The 20,086-nt window shown below is 36.4% G+C and overlaps 1 protein-coding gene across 28 annotated transcripts in view; it reads left to right on the forward strand.

Moving 5' to 3' along the window:
- Positions 1–6,417: 6,417 nt before the first annotated feature.
- map4l (microtubule associated protein 4 like) overlaps positions 6,418–20,086 on the forward strand; it is a 74,649-nt gene continuing 60,980 nt past the window's right edge. For all 28 annotated transcript variants that reach the window (XR_015478461.1, XR_015478462.1, XR_015478466.1 and 25 more), the window contains exons 1-2: positions 6,418–6,474; positions 17,550–17,734. Coding sequence is in view for 11 of the 28 variants with exons in the window: in XM_087240787.1 (XP_087096913.1) it covers positions 17,554–17,734 (181 nt within the window). In the remaining 17 variants the exon portion in view is untranslated. The remainder of the gene's footprint in view (positions 6,475–17,549; positions 17,735–20,086) is intronic.

A 20,086-nucleotide genomic window follows, 5' to 3' on the forward strand; every position in this document is an offset into this window, starting at 1 on the left:
CTTTGCTAGCTCTACATATGCAACTTCTGGCTCATGGCTAAGGTATGCATAAAACCATTCAGCTAGATATAACCTAATCCACATACAGGGTAACAGTCATAATATTAACATTTAGACTGAAGATCTGTCTATTTTATTCAATTGTTTTGCCAGCTTAGAGTACTAATAATGTTAGTGTACTGTTCCATTAATATTCTGTTATTTCTCTACTAATGCCAACAAAGTCAACAAAAAGTCAACAAAATTTTTTTTTTTTTTTAATAATTATATGAAAAAAGTAATGCTATTTACAAAGTAGTGTGTAACACTTGCGGATTTGTTGTATATGTTTTATATCTGCCTCTGATGTGTGTCATGCCAAGGTCACACTAGAGCAGGGGTGCCCAAACTTTTTCTTATGAAGGGCCAAAAACCAAACTTGATTGAGGCCAGTGGGCCGAAGGTAAATATAGGTAAGGTAATTTACCATGGGTAATTTCCTAATTTATTCAATATTGTTTAAAAATGACTAGAAAACCTTTATATAAACTAATACTATTAAATTATAAAAAATATATTTTTTATATTTTATAATAATTTATAACTTATTACAGTAAAAACAAAACAATCTAATATATAAAAAAATGACACTGGTTTTTGGCTTGATTTGCTTGTCGACGTCTTCTGCATAGAACGTAGTCTTTCATCTCTCCAGTGACAGTATTTACATTTTTAAAAATCTGATTCAGGCCCTAGTTTGGGCATTTCTGCACAAGACTTTGAACATAAGAAATTCTGTCGTACGGCACTGTGAAAAGGGGCGGGATTAAACTAGATGATAGACTATAAAAAAGCGAGCGATTGCTCCATATTTTACATTTCTGTAAAGAGAGGTCATATTTTAATCTTTGATTGGTCTCACGGTCATGTGATGCGATTTCACAAGTCAGAGTTCACCAAGCTTAAACTTTGCAACGCAGCAAACTGCTAAACTTTTGACATAAGCTTGTGGTTCAGGTCTGCCACATTCAAACTTGTTCTGTCAATCGAATATAAAACCATATTGTCTGGCAAACCATTTTTCAAAATTTATTCTTGCAGACCAAAAGTCGTGACCTCAGATGCAGTGCACATTTTTCTAGCATGTTTTTTTTTTTTTTTTAATCGCGAGCAAATTCCAAAAAGGTTTGTTGAGCTTTTTTGTATGGCCCCTAAATCTCTGCCTATATGCCCTATATGCCTCTGGCACTAATTTATACGCTTTCAACACAGCAGCTTTAACAACATCATATTGTAGCGAGTCTTGCATGGACAATGTAGAGCACACAAAAACAAACTCCACAAGGCATCAGTGATTCTACCTTTAAACAGATGAGCTCACCTCAGGCCCAATTACAAACGTCACACTGCATGTGCACTTACAGTCTTATTGTAATCACTGTGTGTAAATGTTCATCACGTCAGCAAGGTTTCCCATACATCATTTCAGTTTTCAGAAGTTTTCAGAAGTGTGAGTGTCCCCTTTGTGTCTGTTGTGTTACCTCAACGAATACTTCATCAATCAAGAGTGCACTGAGGTGAACTCCAAGCCAGACTTCTCCCCAACAGTCAATCAGCAGTACGTCACGCAAGTCTGGACTCCATAACAAGAGAGACCATAAAGGTTTAGGGTGCCATTTGGGATTGGGCCAAATACTACTTTGAAGCAGTATTAGAGATAGTGGCACACTCCCAAATGGCACCCTAACCCTTTGTGATCTTTCGATCCTTCTCACGAATGTGTGAACTCAGAGGAATGCTTCATTAAAGTCCTGCTGAAAAATTCCTTAAAAGTTGACAAGTCATAATGACATCAAGTTTGCTCAAGTTACTTTTGTCGGCACAAGACTGTGTTGTACCTATTGAAATACAACAGATAACTCTGCTTGAATTGAATTGCAAAGAATTTACATCAGTAATGTTTTATCAATGTCAAACCACATTAGCTGACTTGCATCCATAAATTCCACCAATGATCTACACATAATAAGTCATAATATGGTATACAGTCAACATTTGAAGTGGATCAAAACCTTTTATCAAAGTTATCCTAAAACTATTGAACAACACCCTTTCTTAGGACAATTTAGAAAAATGTTTTTGATCCACTTCAAATGTTGACTTCTGTAAATCAGTGATTCTGCCACATTTCTTACTGACATGGCCCTAACTGTTAAACATGGGGCGGCTTAAAGATGCTGTATGTAAGTTTTTGACTCTTCTAAAGTATAAAAATACCATAATATGTTTGCAGATATTTAAGAAACATGCTAAGTGAACATTCTTGTTTATCTGAAAAACAATGCTGAAGATATTCTGCTTTGAAAACACGAGTTACACGCTGTCTTTGTTTTGTTTTCTTTTAACCCGCCCAATGCCACTTTAGCCAATTATATTTCAGCACCCCGGGTTGCCATGTTGAAAAACCACATATTTCATTCATTCATTCTGAGATTCGGAGTTCCACATGAGGTTATTAATTAGCAAAAAATATAAATATTAAGACTGCAAACATTAGGTGAGGTGGTTACATTGTAACCCTGTGTCCTAACAACACACTACGTGACATGATTTGCATCGGTTTGTCGGTTTGCACCAGACGAAACACGATGTAATTAATATATAATAAACCTCTTTAACATTAATAAATGTACATGCTGAATTACTCATATGTGTTGGCTTCCTCTGAGTCACAGGTCTAAAGTTCAATTTCAGATGGTTTATTTTATTTTCAAGATCTGAGGTGAACTGCTGCTACTTTTAGAAGTATGGCAATAAGTCGTCACCTTAGAATTATAAGGTTCTATTTTTGTCAAAATGGAGTTATTGATTCTTACTAAATGACAACGTTTTTACATTATGGGATGTTTTTTATAAGTTGTTTACATTTTAAGACTTTTTATAAAAATAAATGTTACACACATACTGTTTGCTATGGAATGCAAAAACTTTGAAGCTCAATATCTCAAAATCATTCAGAACGCAGATAGAACCTTATAATTCCAAGGTAACGAAATGTCATGTAAAATGACATTTAAACTCACATTTTTACCATTTAACACTGAATTAAGCACATGAGGTGTACCTGAGGTGATCATTGTCAGTTTTATGTTGTTAAGCTGCAAGAAATAGAAGATGAAGAAATTCGAGATGTTGGTTTAGACAAAACTCCTTTTAATATAGAAAATATTCCTTCTATCGTGTGCCATTACTTTTATTTAGATGTATTTATTTAAATCAACATTTAAGCTCGACCGTCAGACTTGCTTCTGTTCGTCCTCAATCTTGCAACCTGTGCTTGCATTTGTTTTGATCCAGGAATGCAATACCTAGTACCACTAGGTGTCAAACTTACCTACTGCACCTTTAAAAAAAAATTGAGTTTCCCACTCCTGATAACAACTTTATGGAGCTTTCATGTCCATGCAGCTTGTGAATAGGATTTATCTGACATGACTTGACCACACCAGAAAAAAAGTTTACTGTAGGGCCACTATCCTTGGCTTAGTTTCATCCATAATCGCACACACCTGGGAAATATAACCGTCTTCAGGATTGCTTGAGAATTACAGAGAGGTGTGTTTATTATGGAGCTAAACTAAACTGAAGAGTTAAAAGGACAGTGGACCACTTCTGTTTTAGTTTGCCATTAATGATTGGATTTCAATGGGGGCTAAGTAGAAATGCACACAGAGGGGATATCAGCTTCAAATAGTGCTCTTGCTATAACTGGTATAAACAGAGAATGGGACACCTGCTCAATATTTTGGTTTTAAGGAAGTATGTGTGTTCTGTGGAAATGCTTGGAAAAAATTTAGTTTGGACGAATTTGGAGTATGCAAGACTGCAATTGCACATGCTTTGCCATTTAGAGGTTAAGTGAAGTTTATTTACATTATAAACTAATTTCAAGAGGGTCACATGCTTATGATTGATCACAGCTGGTCCCGCATTAACTAACACATTATTCACCAATTAGATGATTCCTAACTCACTATAAATAACCAGAATTTCTTACTTCAATTACCTTCGCCTTGAAGAATCCCCCTTCCCTTCCTACTCCACCTTTCCCTTTATAGGGTGGCACCGCAGTCTAGTGGTTAGCACTTAATTGATCAATCTAGATTAGCACTATATTTGAGCATTTAACCAGCAGTATATCTCTTCATATCAATACATAATCTGTCATCAGCCCTAAATAAACAGAGGAGTTCTCAAGACCTACCTAAGATCAAACTCCCCTCGTGCCCTGCAAATAGGAGGGAATCCTGGGTTAGAGAATTTTATGAACTCAGGGCTCCCACCCAGGAAAGCATGCCAAACTCCCTTTAGAATCAATCATCATCTTAGTGTGAACTCTTAAATGTGGATTTATTGTGCATTAATGACACTGAGCTTTGAAAAATTTTGGACCAGATACAGTCTTGCACACTTCCTGTCATTTGCATTCACCTACAAAGGGGCCAAGATGCAGGCGTGGGTTTTGGGACATTGGGGGTATTATGAATCATTCTGCTTTTTAAACATAAACTGAACTATCCTTTATATGTATTTTTAGGATCAAACAACTTTGAGTATGTGTATACACAAATCATGCTGAATAAATTGCAATAGGATATAATACTGCAGCCAAAATATAGACCAACCCTTCCCGCTTCGGCAAACAGGAAAAGGCCCTCCTAAAGCTTGAAAACTCCAAATATAGAAGCATATCATGAATGCTGTTCAACCTCTGAATGTGTCTTTAGGAGCAATATAGTGTACTGCATACAGTAGAAAGTACAATATACTGGACTGTTTATTCAAGCGATGATCCTGAAAGAAAGGTTCAGTGAAATGGGAAACCAGCAGAAAGAGACACACCCACTTAAAAATAAAGCCTATTATTGTTATATTTTTATATTAGGGCCTCAACTCTGCTCCTTAATCATGTTCCAGGACCGGACTAACAACACAATAGAGGAACTGTGTTCTTCCACAACACCTGACACTCTTTTACACCCTCAGTCTATTTTTGTAAGGGTGCATACATGTATGAGGTTACAATCAGGGAAAATTTACATAATTTTTCAGCATAAAGGACAGTAAACTACAAGGGTATCACATCTCATATCAAACAGTCTGATTTTCCTTGATACAATGTCAAGTGGTCTGATGCCCAAATCAGAGCACAGTTGTTGAAGTATCGATTGGTGAAACTCCCTGCCAGGTCATTTGCCATCAGCATCACATGTTCCATTAGTTGTCCATCAATACTCTCACACAAAATAAATTCAAAAAACACATATTAGTGGGTAGCACGATCGCCTCACAGAAAGAAGTTCGCTGGTTTGGGCTCCGACTGGGTCAGTTGGCATTTCTGTGTGTAGTTTGCATGTTCTCCCTGTCTTCGCCTGGGTTTCCTCCAGGTGTTCCGGTTTCCCCCACAGTCCAAAGACATGTGGTACAGGTGAATTGAAGAAGCTAAATTGGTGTATGTGTATGTGTGTGTGAATGCAGGTGTTTGGGGGTGTTTCCAAGTATTGGGTTGTGGTTGGCAGGGCACCCGCTGCGTAAAACATATGCTGGATAAGTTGGAGGTTCATTGATCCCTGATTATTTAAGAGACTACGCCGAAAAGAAAAGAAATAAATGATTAGTCTTCAACAAATCAAGATGACTATTACATTTTAGAATGGTGGTCCCTTATACTATGGGGCCTGTAGAATTACAAAAAAAAAAGTCAAAATTTTAAAATTAAAGTTACAAAATAAATAGAAACATGTATTTCATAACAAAGTTTTAGACCTATGATATACATTTTTTATAGTATAAATTGCATCATACAATTAATATATATATATATATATAATAGATAACAAAAATAAATCGAAGTTTATTAATTAATTTGGCATAGTCCCTTTATTCATCAGGGGTGGACACAGGGGAATGAACCGCCAACTTATCCAGCATATGTTTTACTCAGCGGATGCCCTTCCAGTACTGAGAAAATAATTATATTTTAAAAAATTATAAAATGAAATATATAATAAAATGAATAATACATATTTGCTTAAAACAAGTAAAACATTAATAAAAACTGCAGTCCAAATAAATTAATATTTCTAAAATAATATTAAAGATTTATCTATAATAATCTAATAATTAATTACAGTATAAAGCATGCTTTTATACAAAGGTGCTAGTTCATTTTAGAATGGTTGTCCCTCACAGTAGGATTATAACCAGGGGTCTGTGGCATTTAAAAGATGAAAACCTCTGTCCAGGAGCAGCAGTGCTGCTGTGACAAGAAAAAGAGAACGAGCGCAGTTGTCCTGCATTTTGATTGGCCGAGCTGTACGCGGGGCGGGGAGTCGCCCCGCTCTGACAGAGGCGAACTGTACGAGAGGGCGGATCTGACAGTGTGCACATCGGCCAACACTACAGCGCACTCAATTTTAAAAACAACAACAACGGGTAAGTGCGCTTTGACATTGTCATTAGCCTTCACATTTCACCACTTCACTACAAGCCAATACCATCAAACCGTGTGCAGGACTAAAGCCTAAGCGTAACGAGGACAAAAATTGATAGCTAACAAACCGTGAATTTTGATACAGTCGCAGTCCCGCCACGCGAGAGGAGGATGCGATGTAAATACAGGGTGACTCATCATCGCTCTCTCGTTCCCAAACGTTCACAAATATGTCGACCTGCCTTGATTTCTTTGTTTAGGCACTGCCGCAGCTTTGATGCTCTGGACAGGTGTCTTCCGCAGCAGACATCTCTTGAAAAGTACTACAGTTACATAACTTATTGTGATAACGTTGTGTGATGGTGACTCCTTACAAGGTTTTTTTAAAAAGACCATTTAAAATAAACCGCAAACGAGCGACGCGACAAACCAAAACGCGCTTCTTATAATAAACAATCATAATGTGGATTATTACAATGGGCGCGTCGCATCGCATTGTTCTCCTCCATCCTTGCGTTTGATGCCTGTGAGCATCGCGTGCTCGGCTCTCTGCAGTGCACCTCTTCCATCCACATCCTCATGCACATGCGTCATTTCGTGAAATGCGATTGAAATGGAGTACACGATCCGAAAAGGACGCTTTGAGGGTCATGTGTGGATGCGTTTTGGTCGTGGGAGATTTGTCAGTCGTCTTTCTATGAAACAGAGCTAGTCTCTCGTGACCACGTTTTCTCGTTTGATCTTCTGCATTGTTGGATTGTAGATGGATAGTCTGACCACACCCCCCCTCCCCTAAATCTTTAATGCACGTTATTTCTATTGCACTATGACTAGGTTTGTTTGCAGTGCATACAGAGCATCAACAAATGTCACAGTACTGTTTATTCAGTTAAACCATGTGTGAAGGACAAGGAGGTGTCCCTCATGAGCCTGTATTCTTGTTTATTTTATTATTTTTGCTTGTAGGGTGAGGCAGGATTAGGTTTTATTAAACTTAGACTAAAATGTTATAGATCAATACACCTCTAAAAACAATGAGAGGATCAAATGTAACAGTGATTGATGGTACAATGTCATTGTCATTCTGTAAATGTTTTCATTTGTCTGACATCATAGTGTGTGTGATTGTGCTTCATCATGTAAATGATCACAGGAAATGCATTAAAATGTATCCTACCAAACATAAGCTTGTGCAAATGATATACAGTCTCTTAAAAGGATAGTTCACCCAAAAATGAGAAAATTCACCATTTGCGCACATTCAAGTGGCTCTAAACTTTGAATTTCTTTCTTCTGTTAAACACATAAGATATTTTGGAGAATGTTGGAAAAAAGCAGCCGTTGACATTCATAGTAAGAAGTACAATGGCTGTTTTGTCCAACATTCTCCAAAATATCTTGTTTTGTGTTCAACAGAAGAAAGAAACCCAAACAAATTTGGACAAACAAATGGTGCATGAATAAGTGATGGCAGAATTGTTATTTTGTGGTGAACTTTCTCTTTAATGCCCCTTGATAATGGTAATTGTACAATAACAATATAAACATTAGTTGTATACACTTTAAATGCTTAAACTCGGATTGGCTGTCAGCTACTTTTGCATTAGTTATTTGTTTCCATGCAAATTTCGAGATGTCACATAAAACCATGTGCTAAAAGGACACGTCAAGATGCAAAAAACTGCTGAGTTTAGATTTTTTTCTTTATTCAACATTGTAAATAATGCAGGGTTCCACACAAGTCATTAATGTTGTCCCAACACAAATAGATTAAGTTAACTTAACTTTAAGTGGATTTAGCATAAAACAATTAAGTTGTACGTAAAAAACTAAAGAATTGTGTTATTTAAGCTCATTTTTATAAGTAGGCTGAACAAGCAGCAAAAAATATATTTTTTGAGTGAATAAGAAGATGTGTGAATACAATATGACTGAAACACATTTACCTAATAAATACCTCGGTGTGGAACAAAAATCTCATGTAACTTTTCCTTAATATATGATGTGGCTAACCAAACAAACCAATGCAGTAATTTTATCACTTAACATCTCAAATGTTGTAATCAGAATCTGTTTTACCTTCTAGAATAGTCTCAGCAAATGCATTTGTACAAATGATATTAGATATCATAACACAAAAAATCTTAGGGCTGGGCAATATGGCAAAAATGCAATCTTGATAATTATTTTCAATATTAAATGATAACGATATATATTTCGATATAAGTTGTTGATGCTTCCAGATTTTAAAAAGTACCCAACAATGACTGAAGCCACAAAAATTAAAGGGTCTATTAAACGGCATAACATATTTTCGGCCAAAAATTTGATACATATCGAATGTATGTAATCTCAAATCTCTAATCTTGGTGGCCAAAAATTACATATCAACACACTTTTAGATTCCCATTGTTGCACATTTCTACTGTGTAATTGGCACTTAGATCAAAATAGAGTAAAAACACCTAAAGCTTATCGTTGATGCTTAAATCATTCATCGCATAAAAAAAAATGTTGTAAAATCGATTCTCTGTGCCCTTATTACTAATTATGGTACAAACTCTGCTATTCATTTATATTCAGATGTACTATTCAGTAGTTATTGTCCTTGGTGGAATACTATTTAACGCAACATTATTAATATTATTTTAATATTATTTTGGACTTGTATTGATCGGTGGTCATTTGCAAAAATACATACATTTTTTGCAAATATTAAAAAGTGATTCATTTTAAAACAGTTCTAATTATTATCATTTAAATTTGCCATTAAAATCTGGATAAATTACAGTAGCTTAATTTTAACTGTTCTATTTGTTAAGCTTCTGAAGGTAACTGTTTTATATGACTTCTAACTAGTCCAAACTGCGGTCAGAAATAAGCTGAAAGATGGTGCTAGACTAGATGACCAGATGTCAGACTAGTAACAAACCAGTAATGACCAGTGTAGGACAAACAAATATGATATATGTGACCTTTTTCAGCAGATACTGTATCATTTCAGTGTGGTCATGTCATTGGGCCATGAACATTTCCTGCTTGTTACCAGAATATTTCATAACTGTTACAAGAGGCAATTAAATCAAAACTTAATGTTAAAACAGCCATCTTAACATTAATTATCAATATGTGGCTGTTTTTTGGATTCTTGGAAGCTATAGAAATTTAAAATGTAAAACAAGAAATACGTAAGTGCCGTTTTTCAGTTTACATCCCTCAAAATGTTCTAAATATAGACCTTATATGACAGAAAATAAACATTTAACACTCCACTTAAGCAAATAGAACTTGTATTATTTTATTATTATCACTGATACATGATAGTTGTGACATTACAGAAAGTTTAAGACTAAAAAGTTTTTCAGTGTTGAACATCTCAAATGTAAAAATGTCCAACTTTTGCCATCTTTACTTAAAGTAGAAGTGATATTTTATATAAGAAGTATGACCTTCACAACTTCTAGGCTCTTCTTCATAAATATTCTATGACTTAAAAAATTAAAGAAAAAAAAAACAGATAAATAATTCAACACATTTTAAAAGATGGATTTTATGTAAATGAACTGGGGTGAACCCACAATGTCATCATATATTGCTGGCCAGGGGAAGCTCAGTAAGATGGCATGCTGTTTTCTGGACTGCTGTGTTTCTGGGGTGTCAGGTCAGGGCCTGCCGGCCTGTTGTGATGCCCCGTGTCCCGTCATACATAATCTTCGTTCCCCTCACTGATGGCCTCTGACTCTAATGCGCATAGACACCCCCCCTCCGCTGTTGTGCTGTGTCCATGGGCAGGCTGTTTATAAGGGGGGCCAACAGCACTCTCTCCTTTTTAGGACGATGATGTAAGCCGATTGCAATATTGGGGCGAGAAATGTACGAGATCATGCTTTGTTGAAAAATTATGTGCTGCTAAAAATAGCATACAAACAGGCTTTTTAGCTGATGAAACACTAACAGTGGTTTGGCACTTTGAAGGTGCCTTATTTTTGGATGCTTCAGTTTTTTACTAGGAGACAGGCAGAGATTGGTGGTGGTGCAGATACATAAACCCTGTCACAATGAGTGGCAGCCAGTAACCGCATGCTCTGTGGCTTTGCCACACAATGGGACACATTGAGCCAGACCCCCATCCCACGTTCTGTGTGCATTCATACAGGAATGTTTGGAATACAGCGTTTACACAGCAACACAAATGGTTGCCAAATGCCAGCCCCATCTCTGGTCAAAAAACTCTTGTGAGCTGGCCATTCTGCATTAAACCACAGAGCTTGTTCTTCTGTCAGATTTGATTTTGGACCATTTGGCTGGAGACACATTTGAGATGACAGATCTGTTTGTGTAATTGCTTGAACTTTTTACTACATTAACTGAGAATTCTTCTAAAAAGCACTGAGCATGAAATCGTATAATTGTGTGCGTATGCTTGTTTTTTAAAGCATCATTCTCTAAAACCGTTTGTACAAATATTTCATGGGAAAACAGCTGAACCACATGTACATGTAACAGAGTATGTAACCATGTATTTCAATCTGAGCTGTGATCAAACCAGCCACCTTCCGCATGGGAGTCAGTTGCTCTAGCAAGGAGGCTAAACACCATGGCCTCTAGCATCTGTCACTAGAGCACCTTTAGAGGTCAGAGAAGTGAGGTTTACCTGCACATCATTTTGACTAGCTGGCCTCTGCTACACTCACCCCCCCTAAACCTCACTCCTATCCAGGTCTTGGCACCAATATAACCTCAGCAACTCCTAGCATTTTCACTAGCTGGCATCCGCTACATACACAAAACAGCACATTCAGTATGTGGTATGCTCATGTAAACATGTTTGAAAGTTTTATTTTAGCTATATATATATATATAATTAAAAAATAGTTAATATATGACAGAATTTAAATTTTGTCTTAAATATATTTTATTATATGCCATGAAAGAGTAAGAAAAGCTGCATCAAGCTGCAGAGTTAGGCTTTTTTCTTTGCATTGTTCACAAGTTTTCACCAATGAAACATCAACTAGTTGTCAAAAGCAGAAACTAAAAGTAGAAAACAGAAGAACAACAATAATCTACTTAACACGGTAAACATTATGTGAAAGTAAAACTGAAACGGTAGGCTTGATTTAATTAGGTTGAAATAATATAAGGTGGCTCAGTGGTTAGTATTGTTGCCTCACAGCAAGAAGGTTGCTGGTTCAAGCCCCGGCTGGGTTAGTTGGCATATCTGTGTGTGGTTTGCATGTTCTTCCCGTGTTCGTATGGGTTTCCTCAGCAGTTCAAAGACATGCGGTATTGGTAAATTGAATAAACCAAAATTCACTGTAGTGTATGTGTGTGAATGAGTTTATATGGGTATTTCCCAGTACTAGGTTGCAGCTGGAAGGGCATCCACTGTGTAAAACATATGCTGGATAAGTTGGAGGTTCATTCCGTTGTAGTGACCATTGATGAATAAAGGGACTAAGCTGAAGGAAAACGAATGAATAATATGAGTTTTGTTGTTGTATATTAATAACTGCTTCTTGATGAATGTAAATTCAAGATAATAAACCCATAATTCCTGCATGGTGACATCACAAGTAAATGTGCAGTATGAGCATACTGTTCTGATGATGAAATAAGTACAGATATAAAATAATCTTTACAATCGTCAGTCAATGAGACCCTTTGTAAACCACACATTGTGCCCATTGACTCCCTAATACTATGGCTAAATGATTTCCCAGCATAAATATATGTTGCAAAAGAGAAAGTCATGTAAGTAGGGAACAGACAAAATGTCGGTGTGTAAATTATCATACAAATGATGATGGGCATTTCAGCATTACTGAGCTTTAACCTGATGATCATGCTTTCCAGCATGACTTCTGATGAACCAAAAAGCATCTTGAAGTAGCCTGAAGAATGTGGAAGAACATCTGACGTTTACAAAGTGTTACTCATTTGGTTTGCAATCTAGAAATATTGAAGAGTCCTTCATTTTTTCATTTAACATTTAAACATTTAAAAATACGGTGGCACAGTGGTGCAGTGGGTAGTGATGTCACCTCACAGCAAGAAGGTCGCTGGTTTGAGCCTCGGCTGGGTCAGTCGGCATTTCTGTGGGGAGTTTGCATGTTCTCCCCGTGCTTGCATGGGATTTCCTCCAGGTTCTTTAGTTTCCCCCACAAGTTCAAAGACATGCACTGTAGGTGAATTTGGTAAGCTACAGTAAATTGTCCGTAGTGTATGTGTGTGAATGGATGTGTATGGCTGTTTCCCAGTGATGGGTTACAGCTGGAAGGGCATCCGCTGCTTAAAACATATGCTGGAGGTTCATTCCGCTGTGGCGGCCCCAGATTAAAAAAGGGACTAAGTTGAAAAGAAAATGAATTTAAATATATATATATTTCAAATTAGATTTTTGCATACCAAAGGTTCAGTATAGTCTCCGACTTTTGGACTTACTGTACAAATACCCAAACACTCACCCGCTGTGTTCAGGCCTCTTGACTCAAATGGGTGATTTAAGTGAACAAGAGTGCTCCTCCTAAACACAGAGTGATGGCACTCTGTGAGATGCCAGTCTGTGCCAGGGTTGGTGACATCATGCAAAGAAACTGCTGAATCACAGCAGGACACAGGGCCGTGTCAGAGTTAGAGCAGGAAAAGCGCAGGGATGTACCTGTGTCTCATTTACCACGGTCTGATGAATAAGCCTTAGGAGACCACACCATATGACATGCCATATGACATGCTTTATTCTCTCTGAAAAACTGGAGATTGGGCCTTTCTTGTTTCAGTGAATACTATGAATAAGCAAGAGTGTTGGTGTTTTTAGATACAACTAATAAAAATGTCCAACTAATGGAATTAAGTTGAATAGCTAAAATTGTATTAGTGCAAATGATATTAAAGTTGAATTCAAATGAAGTTGTTTTTACATGATACTGTTTTCAACTAAAACACTTTTTACTTTATTTTAATACTGTAAAAAAATGTGTTCCACACAATTCCTCCATATCTGAAGAATTGTGTTATTTCAGCTCTCTTTAAATAAGCAGTGTTTGTTGCATTCTGAAAACGTAGCCCTAAATACGTTCATGGAGATTGTGAATTATGTAGATTATGTAATAATCGGCAGACTGGAGATGCAGAGTGGAGTTTACTGCGGCAATGGGGTTTGAGTCCGGTGAAGAACGGTTCCAGAAAGTGAGTAAGACAAAAACAGAAGCCAAAAAATAAAATAAACAAGTAAATAACAGGGTGAGAATGTGGTAAAATCTGAAAACGTGGTAAAAAATCAGGCGAGGGCTTTTTTTTCTGCATTGCTTTTCAAAACACTGCGGTTGGGTTTAGAGAAGGGGATGGGCGAGTCAATCAGTGCTTTTTAAAATACTATTGGTTGGGTTTAGGGAAGGGAGAGGGTGGGGATATTGTTCAGTTGGTCAGTCAGTCAGTCGACAACGGCCTCTAGTCGACTTATGCAAGAAGAGCAGGCACAAATGGCACTCACGATAGAAATTTGTGATCAGAAAAGCATACACAGCGGTGGATTCTGGTGGATTCACAAAAATAAAAACTGTAAAAAACATACCTCCTGGGACGTATTTTGCTTTCTCCAGAATGAGCCTGGGTTGGTTTATTTAAGCAGAAAATTAGAATTTTTTTTTTCTTGTTTATAAGCATATCAAATTATTACATGTCATTACATAACAAGATGAATAAAACTTTAAATGAAACCCAAATGCAAATGCAAAAATATGAAAATACAATATCATTCAAAATGTCAATGCTTTAAGGTTATAGAAGTAATACTAAAATAACAGATAAGCAAATCAGATCAGGATTTGTTTTAAGATGAACATTATCAGCAACACTAAATAAGCTGTTGTACTGTACGTTTCAGTAGTCATTTTAAAGCTTTTAGCAGTTATGCTTTGTTTTTAAGATCTTACTGTCTAACACTGTACATAACTGTGTGCTACTGTACAGTAGCAGGTGATTACAGTAAGTGTTTCAGATGGATATTGTGACGTCTGTGGGAACTGAGGGCATTCAGTCCAGCCGACAAATACAAGGGGGAATCACACTGCCTGTAATCCCTTCTTTTTTCTTTTTTTTTTGGACCAGCTGGGCCTCTTACTATCAGGATATCAACAGAATTACACTTCACATCCATATAAATGCAGGGGGAAGGAAGACAAGAAAAGGAAATGCGAAGACAAAGCTGTGGATGAGTGATGAAAATAAATATGTAAGACTAGACAGGCACTGAAATATAGCAAGGGTGAGGAAGATTCATGGGGGAGGAGATGGATTCCGGGTAGGTTCTGGGGCAGTAGCATTTTAATCCCATGTTTAGCTTTGAACAGACTTGCATAATCATATTAATGTCTATACTGGATCAAAACTGCTGTGGAGATTTGTTCAGCTTTTTACTCATTTGCCCCCCGCTGTCAGAATCCACCGCAACTTGATTTGGTTCATGACGGTTTGTGGGTTTGTCACGCAACACTGTTGCTGCTTTTTTGGACCTTTGTTGAGCAGGACAGTGTGTAATTGTGTTTATCTGAGTGCTGTGAATGTGGATAGTGTGGCAGCTAGGGAAACAATGAGACACAGTTGAACTTATGCGATAAACAAACATTCTGGCTACTATGACAAGCTCTCTGTCTATCCTTTTCTTTGTCTTTCCATCCATTTCTGATTTTCTCTCCTATATTTCCTGTCACTGACACTGTTTATATGCATAATACATGGGTGTCTATGTGTGAATGGACATATTTGAGTGAATACAGAACATTTAGTTTACTTGACATTTGATGTCAGTCTTACAGTTTATTTCCATTATGGTTTATGAAAGCAAATTCTTTCACATTCTGACTTTTAAAATGAATTAAGTCATTGATTTCTCCTTAAAGGGATAGTTCACCAAAAAAACCCAGTTGAACACTTCTGAAGAATGCTGATTGCTTGGACCCTTTGACTTCCAAAAATCAGCATTTTTCTAAATATATTCTTTTATGTTTAACAGAAAAAAGAAACTCAAATAAGTTTTGAAGGGTGAATAAATGATGACAGAATTTTTCATTTTTGACTGAAATATCCCTTTAAGTGCCACTTATACGACAGTTGTCCATTTGGAATTTAGCTACATCATTTAGAATGTCTGCAATATGGAGCATGGGCACAGTAAGAAGTGTCACATGATCAGATTTGTCTTAGTCTGAACATCTGTCCGCATGTTGTAAGCCGTCATACGAGAGGTCTTTGACCCCTCTGTACCATAAATTGGTCATTCATTTTAAGATATAATTTGTTATCTGTTAAGGTTACAAACATCAGATATAGGCATCCAAAGTAGGACATTAAATATTTACTGCTGGAATATCTAGGGCAGGATATAGAGAGAGTATATACGTTGTCTCTGAGCTGCAGTGTGTTTTAATTGGGTCTAGGTCTGCTTTGTTTTGACTAGGGATGCATTGAAATGGCATACTGTATCACTTTATATTTGAAAGTTGATAACTAATATAAAAGGCCATAATTCAAATACTGATATGAATTTTTCTAAGCTATATAAAACCAACCAAACAAAAACAGCTGAGAATTTGTTCTACTTGAAAACCTTCGAAATTAATTGATTTTAGTATTAATATAGCAGACTTGAGGTTATCTGTAAGCTAGTGTGCTGCAAAACAAAGACAACACATTCTCATTTCAGAGCTTTCAAAACTTGCAGGTTCTAAAATCTTTGCTAATTAATGTTTCATGACTTTCTATGACTTATGGATTTTTTATGGTTTCCTTATAAAACCACCTTCAGCTTCTCATCAGATGTTCTGACCAATGAAATGCTCTTTAGTATCTGAAGTGTCCTGCTCCCTGAAATCAGTCACTTATTGACATGTAACAGAACATTATTACTCGTTTTGCCTACTTGTTGATTTTTTGTCATCAATGCACATTTATGCATTCATTTGGTATAAATTAAGTCTGGTTTTGTGCTAATGTAACTTTAGTTGGGATTCGAAAATCAGTTCAAGTTCTGAAATTGGATACTTAGATTAAGAACTGGATGTTGTGAAATGTATCAATTCCTTTGCACACATTTTTAAGTTTTAATTTGGGAATCTGGCTAATAGACCTTGACTAATAATAATAATCATAACATTAGTTTAAAGATGGACTAACATGACCGAGCATCTGCCACATCAAATTAAAAGAATGCATCCTAATACCTATTAATATCCTAATATGATGACCTTTTTAATACATTGGAATAGATACTGGGAATCAAGAATTTAAATCAATAAATGGAATCAGAATTGGAATTTTGGCTCCACAATATATTGTTTTAGAATCGATATCGCAATGTGATCATTCGCAATAGTCACATCGCAGGATATGCAATATTGACTTTGTATTAAAATTAATCATTTGCATGTGTTTTTGATAGCTGTGATTGTATAATGACCTCAAAACATTCAGGCATATGAAATTGTACCATTTGTGACTTTAACAATCATTTTTATTTTATTATTAAGTTACTGTACTTGAATACCGTTAGACTCTGGAAATGATAAAACACTTTTTCAATTGTATCTTTTTTGGATTGTATTTATAGATAGTTATGCATCAAGATACTCATAACACTTGCAAATACAGAAATGAAGTGCAATATATATATATATATATATATATATATATATATATATATATATATATATATATATATATATATATATATATATATAGCAAAATAAAAATATCGCAATGCTAGATTTTTCCAATATTGTGCAGCCCTAATTAGAATTGATTAAATTTAAATGATACCCAACCCTAAATCTCACACATCTGCCTCACAGAGCACAATTAAATTAAAAATGTTATTGGCTAAATTTGAAAAGGGGTGGAATTACTCAGTAGACCTATTTCTTCAAGTTTCAGTTGAAAATATGACAAAAATCTTAAATGGACCAACTATCAAAAATATTTCATAATTTATTGGTCTTGAACACAAAAAAAGCAGTTATCGACTAACACCAATATTGTGCATCGTTGCTTTGGCTGACCGTACCTTTTTTTTTATCTTCAGGAAGATGGACTTTAGTTTACGTGATGCCTTCACAGATGGGGCACCTAAGGCAGCCCAGGACGGCTTGATGAAGAGGGATTTTGTGGCTGGGTTGGAAGCACAGAGCTTTGATGATAAAGTGGGCGAGACTGTTGGGAAGACAGACTATCGCCCCCTTCTGGATGGGATGGATGGGAAAAGAGAAGGTATGTCTTCTTTAATAATATGATCCTCCTGTAGATAAAAATACTGTCTTCATTTACTCGTTAAAATTTATTTTGATGGTTCAGACATTTTGACAGTTTAGACATTGTGATGACTTTAATTAACTGTGCGTCAGTTTGCAGTTGTCAGAGTATTAGTCGATTGTCTGCTTAATTTATGTTAACACTTTATTTTGGTAGTCCCCCTACAGACTGCTTACTAACTGTAAGCAAAGTTCCTTTAAGGCCAGTCATTTCCTTTAGCGACCATGTTTAAGATGCCTTCCAGGTATACAGTTCTAATGAGAAATCTCAAAAATTGCTTAATAAAGTCACAATTAATACCATATTTCAAAATGTGACATGATCTCTACCTTTAAAATGCTTGTGTTTTATGCAGGATACTCATATTCTATACTATATTCTATATTCATACTATAAAGAACCAACATAATATTTGTAGATCTTTATATAGCACATACTTTCTGAAAGTTCAAGGTTGTGATTTAAATCAAATTCTTTTTTATATTAAATAATCACATGTTTGATTCTTACTTTGTTTTTATTATGTTATAGTAATGTGTGTTTATTTATTCTGCTCTTTTTCTTCAAACATTCCCATAAACATTCTACTAATACTCTACCAATACTGTCATGGACCCAGTTGTCCATTCTAATAATACCCCACAAAGATAAAAAGTAGATTCATATGACTTGAGCGGTCCAAATGACATTTAGGGCATCATTTAAAAAACCTTAAGCAAACAGTATTTAGAAAACAGTGGCATAATTTAATAAAGCGGCGTCCATATATCAGACTCTATAAACTATTTTTTGCCCATCCAGTTTTCATGCATTCATTCATTTTCTTTTCGGCATAGTCCCTTTTATTAATCCAGGGTTGCCACAGCGGAATGAACCGCCAACTTATCCAGCACATTTTTAAGCATCGGATACCCTTCTAGCCGCAACCCATCTCTGGGAAATATCCACACACACACTCATTCTCACTCATAAACTAGGGACAATTTAGCCTACCCAATTCACCTGTACTGCATATCTTTGGACTGTAAGGGAAACCGGAGCACCCGGTGGAAACCCACGTGAACGCAAGGAGAACATGCAAACTCCACACAGAAATGCCAACTGACCCAGTCGAGGCTCAAACCAGTGACCTTCTTGCTGTAAGGTGACAGCACTACCTACTGCGCCACCCCCATCCGGTTTCACTTTTGCAAATAGGTTTATGTTGTTTCTTCTGCATTGTAATCTGATACATCTAATCTGAAGTAGATGCCCTTTGTGGATGTTTGTTTGTGCATTTCTCTGCTCGATCTGTCACACCGCATAATGGCGACTGGCAGAAGCACATTTTATTTTGTTCCTCTGGTTTCACATCCATTTTAAAAGGAAAACCTGATTGATATTCCCAGTCATTCGGGGTTGCTTTTGTGTTTGTTTGTCCAGGATGTATGCCTGATAAAGATTGGCAACATCTCTAATCTAAAAATTTATCCTAAGAATTTGTTTTTGCCTCTCTAGCCGCCCCAAACTGTGCTGTCTATTGCCAAGAACCGTCCTGACTTAACTCAAGGTTCGGTCAGGCGGACAGCCTTCCTCTTGGGTTACAACCATCACCTCTGTTTATTCTCAAATGTGTTTATTGTTTACTAGGGCACATTTACACAGTTCATTCACCATGTATGCATGAGGGCACTTAAAGTGTCTAGGCTTGCTGAGCAAATTCATTATATACTGGTACTTTTTATGAAGTTAGTCATTCATAAAACAATTACAAACAAACAAGATTAGTAAAAATCAAATACTATAAATGCTGTGAAATAGGTAGATGAACTATATATCAATATTTTGCAGTATAACAATACTGATGATAATCATGAAATTTAAATAACAAACTGGGTTTTTTTGTGCCATATGAATATGAGGCAAATATATTACTGGCAATATTCATGATATTTAAAAATTATTATATGACTATAGGCAACACAGTGGCGCAGTAGGTAGCGCTGTCGCCTCACAGCAAGAAGGTCACTGGTTCGAGCCTCGGCTGGGTCAGTTGGCGTTTCTGTGTAGGGTTTGCATCTTCTCCCTGCATTCGCGTGGGTTTCCTCCAGGTGCTCCGGCTTCCCCCACAGTCCAAAGACATGCGGTACAGGTGAATTGGGTAGTCTAAATTGTCCATAGTGTATGGGTGTGAATGAGTGTGTATGGATGTTTCTCAGAGATGGGTTGCAGCTGGAAGAGCATGCACTGCATAAAACATATGCCGGATAAGTTGGCGGTTCATTCTGTTGTGGCGACCCTGGAATAATAAAGGGACTAAGCCGAAAAGAA

This window comes from Danio rerio, chromosome 2 (genome assembly GCF_052040795.2).
Source record: "Danio rerio strain M-AB ecotype USA chromosome 2, GRCz13ab, whole genome shotgun sequence".
Taxonomy (NCBI): domain Eukaryota; kingdom Metazoa; phylum Chordata; class Actinopteri; order Cypriniformes; family Danionidae; genus Danio; species Danio rerio.